Raw genomic sequence first — 4211 nt, 5'->3', positions numbered from 1 at the left:
TTTTTTAATTCATCACCCTTTAAACAGTAAAAATGTCTAGAGAGTTTTGTTAAGTCCTATAAAAGAACGTATGTTATTGCATCCTATTTCTACTGTTGAATTTTATATGATATTTAAAAAAATACCGAAAATTAACCGAACCGTACCGATGCCGAAAAGAAACCGACATGATTGGGACAGTTTCGGGAAGTCTAATTTTGGTTATACATAATAGAATAACTGAAAAATTGGTATGGTATAAATTTTATAAAATAACCGGCCGAACCGAACCATTGATATCCCTATTAAGCACCACGTAGCAACAACGAAAGGTAAAAAGATTTTACAGCATAAAAAAAACTCTCCTTTTGAAATTATAAAATTAATTTATCTATATCATGAATGAAAGGAATAAATTCACCGGAGGATTAATTCTAATAAAATAGCCTTGAGCGTTCCAATTTAAAAGGACGTGTATGATAACTGTTTTTAAAATAAATTTAAGCAAAAACTTCTAATCCTACCATCTTTTCGCACAAGTTAAATCTTTCTACACTAATCGTTATTGACGTGAAACATTAACGTAACACTTGTTTTATAAATAAAGAAAAATCAAAAGAGATTTTCCTATTTTCCAGTTTTTGCAACATTTTCTAATAGTATTCGGTCAAAATTGAGAAATAGAAAAGCATTCTAATAAGTTTTGAAGCCATATTTTATAAAACAAAGCAACATGTACCATATTTTTCCAGTAATAAGCTGATTAAGCAAAATGACAGGGAAAAAAAAACAATTTAACCCACCTCGCCATAATCAATCTTTTATCATAAGAAAATCGTTCGTCCCATAACTAAATAAATAAACAAGAAAATACTTTGGCAATGCCAGGACAAAAATGTGGAATTAATCCAGAAAATTCGAAGTGCCATAGCCATAAGAAAGCAAAATGCCTCAACTATGAACTCTTCCACATAGAAAGTACAATAGAGAAAAATTATACATGTTAACATGCATCTGGTGCAGAAACCTTTGCTGCTGCATATGATCTATCTCTTAATATCTTACAAACTGCCTTGTATCGTCACTTCCTTTCTTTCCGTAAGGATTGCTATCACTGAACCCATTTCGGCTTCCTTCAACTTTGCGCTTTTTGTTCCTGAACTTGGACGCATTGCTATCTATGTTGAGGTGTACTTTTGGAGGATTAGAGAAACAGAACGAAGAAGCTACAGCCTGCCAATCACCATTTTATCCGTTAGTACTTTCTGGATCATAGCAGCATTTGGAATAAGTGCGTAGAATATAATATCCTATCCTAAGATAGCAAATATGGCATGCCCTATGTGTCACATCCCACCAGTTCAGCAACAGAGTAAGAGGCAACTTTAAACACTAAACAGTGCCATATAAAGTCAAATCAGAGACAGTGCCATACAAAGCACTACTGAAATTCTTACCAGGTACAGGAAGACAGTACCACTTTCTAAATGATTCCTTTCGCCCTTAAGCTAGAAGATCTGAATTGGTTAATACTACTCCTATTTAAAAGGGGAACTGTAGGTCTGAAATTTTAAAGGCGTAATAAAGTAACATGGATGAATACCCTAATTCAAAGAAAATGCAAATTTAACTTCGGCCAGGCCCAACAGTAAAAAGATTATTGGCTGAAGCAAATAAGTGTGGCAAAATACTCCTCTCAGGGATGAACACAGATAAAAAATAGCTATAGTAGTGCAAGCACACAACTAAGGCTTAGAGAAACCACACTTTTCATATGTATTAACCGGCAGTAGTTTCAATTGTTTGATCAAGAAAATATAACCTGATGTATGAAACCATAATAGAGTTAATTAATCAATTCCTAGAGCGACAGGCCCACCGTACCTTTACCATCAAAGTCTAGCTAGAGAGTTTGTAAAACATTCTCCATGTTATTATTCTTTACTGCAAAGCATATGTGATACTCTCTGTATATTCTGTCCTCTTTCTGCATATTCTGTCCAAAATTTTTGCTTACGCCACAATTTCATCTCTCTTTGTTGTACAAGCATTGTGCTTATAAGGGGCCTAACTTCACAACTTTTTGGCTTTTAGCCTAACTTCACTGTTTACATGCGCGTTATGGGAGGACATAAATGCGTCCTACACACCAGAATAACCATGTCTTTCTTTCATCCCTCTGTATCCTAATTGATGAAACCATATTACCTTATTTAAAAAGGTATTGCACTGAAATGAAAGTCCTTATAGTTTATAACTAGAGTCATCTGTTATCTTATTTCTTAAATATTACATGTCTATGAGAATGTATCCACCATAACATTGGAAAAGGAAGCAAGATCACGTACCTGTAGATCAAGTCGGTGAACGTTGAATATTTCCTTCATGGAATGAGAATTATATGCTAGAATATAGGACCTATATGCCTCTTTAGCTGACTGATTCAAGTAATAGTTATTTGCGACCAATTTTTCCTGAAATAAATAGTTGCATTCTTTAAACACCAAGTCCTCATAAGCTAAAAGAAACATACTCAGTTGGCTAAATAACTTTTTTTTTTAAAAATACAACCAGCTGTCACAGATTTACCAGGAGAGACTGCACATTGGCCACCTTCTTATGATCAAATTCATATTCTTTTACAGGCACTTTTGCCGCCTGTCGTAAAAGCACATGCATATATGCACATTAGACTATCAAAGCAAACTCACAATTTAACAAAATTATATATGAAACACTGAAAAACTCAACAATTACAACACGAAATCATCAGGAAACAGTTTTAAAGAAAAGCCAAAAAAATTCTAGAATAATTAACGATCAAAATGGTAAATATCAGTTTGCCGAGCTCCAACTTTTAGCCCGATCTTTTTACCAGATAAAATTAAGTATATTTCGCTTATACTTGGTAAATATATTTTCAAATTTCAAGGACAACAACTCCTACTTCAAGGGAGCAATGCTTCTGATGACACGTTTAGAATTCTAAGAGATGTTTTGTTATTCTGTAAATTTAAAAGTGTGATTGTGAAGAGACCTTGAGGTACTTGAGAAACTGCAACTCTTCCGGAATCAAGAATAGTAATGCATTTCCTTTAGCACCTTCCCCACGTGCTGTTCGACCAACTCTGTGTATATACTCCTGTAAAGGTTTGCATATCAAATCATAAGGAACGAGAATTTCTCCCTTCGTAACCAAATTTGAAGTAAAGCGTCTAATACCTTGGGTTCATCAGGGGGATCAAACTGCACAATCCAATCCTGGAAAGAGGGGCATAACAAGAATCAATACTTCCCATTACTATCTTTCAGAGGGAGAGAGCTGTCAGATATATATTTCAACTAGTTATGAGGAACATGTCACTGTTTTTTTCTCACTTTAGAAGTTGTACAGTAAAAACATTCTACTTCTAATAACACTTAAAATTAAAATAGAGAACTACATATGATAGCACGACAAGATAATCGTCGCAGAATGAATTGAGCACCGACTACATTTTTCTTCTTTGATTGAAGATACTCTTTACACCCACCAACCCCCCCCCCTAAAAAAAAAACCGACTACATTTTTCTTCTTTGATTGAAGATCTCTTTTACAATACCCCCCCCCCCACCCCCAAAAAAAAAATCCCCAACACTGGAAAACCTCAGAAAAGAAAAGGAGAAACAGATTCACTATCCCCCGATTTCATATACAGATTCCAGCCAATAGACCAAGGACTGTACTGGTAACAGGTGCAAGGAGGTGAAGCAACATACCACAGCAGGAATATCAAGACCACGTGCGGCGACATCCGTGCATAACAGGATGCCTGTTTTTGCTTCACAGAATTCAAAAAAGGTAGAAGTTCGTTTTTGCTGCTTCTGCTTCCCATGAATATCATGGCATTCAATCTTGATATAGCGAAGTAGCTCGGAATGAAACTTGACAGAGTTGCAAGATGAGAAGAAAACCATTATTTTCTTTGACAGGTTCCTCTTCAAGAATGAATAAAGGAGAAGAAATCTCTTAGCGCTTGGGACAACACAGTATCCTTGTTGCAGCCCTTCGTTTGTAACCTGAATTGCACCATATACTCAAACAGACTTACAAGATGATCTTAACATTAAACAAATATTAGTAGGAAAAAATATGAGTGTGTATATACCCTCCTCCTCCCATCATCCACATCAATGTAGACAGGTTTGTCCAAAGATAAGCGAGCAAGGTCCTCAACCTGAAAACAATGAAT

At 35.3% G+C, this 4211-nt stretch overlaps 1 protein-coding gene across 1 annotated transcript; it reads right to left on the bottom strand.

Annotated features, from left to right (window-relative positions):
• Positions 1 to 772: 772 nt before the first annotated feature.
• On the bottom strand, positions 773 to 4202 carry LOC109222082 (DEAD-box ATP-dependent RNA helicase 27-like; the record flags this gene model as incomplete). Its single annotated transcript, XM_019386487.1, has 7 exons — positions 773 to 1212; positions 2328 to 2453; positions 2569 to 2637; positions 3017 to 3121; positions 3202 to 3240; positions 3739 to 4038; positions 4128 to 4202. Coding segments are annotated over 7 exons (894 nt in total), but the record flags the coding sequence as incomplete, so codon positions are not given.
• Positions 4203 to 4211: the final 9 nt, after the last annotated feature.

The sequence above is a fragment of the Nicotiana attenuata genome, unplaced genomic scaffold (assembly GCF_001879085.1).
Source record: "Nicotiana attenuata strain UT unplaced genomic scaffold, NIATTr2, whole genome shotgun sequence".
Taxonomy (NCBI): Eukaryota; Viridiplantae; Streptophyta; class Magnoliopsida; order Solanales; family Solanaceae; genus Nicotiana; species Nicotiana attenuata.
This window is presented reverse-complemented; position numbering and strand designations above follow the sequence as displayed.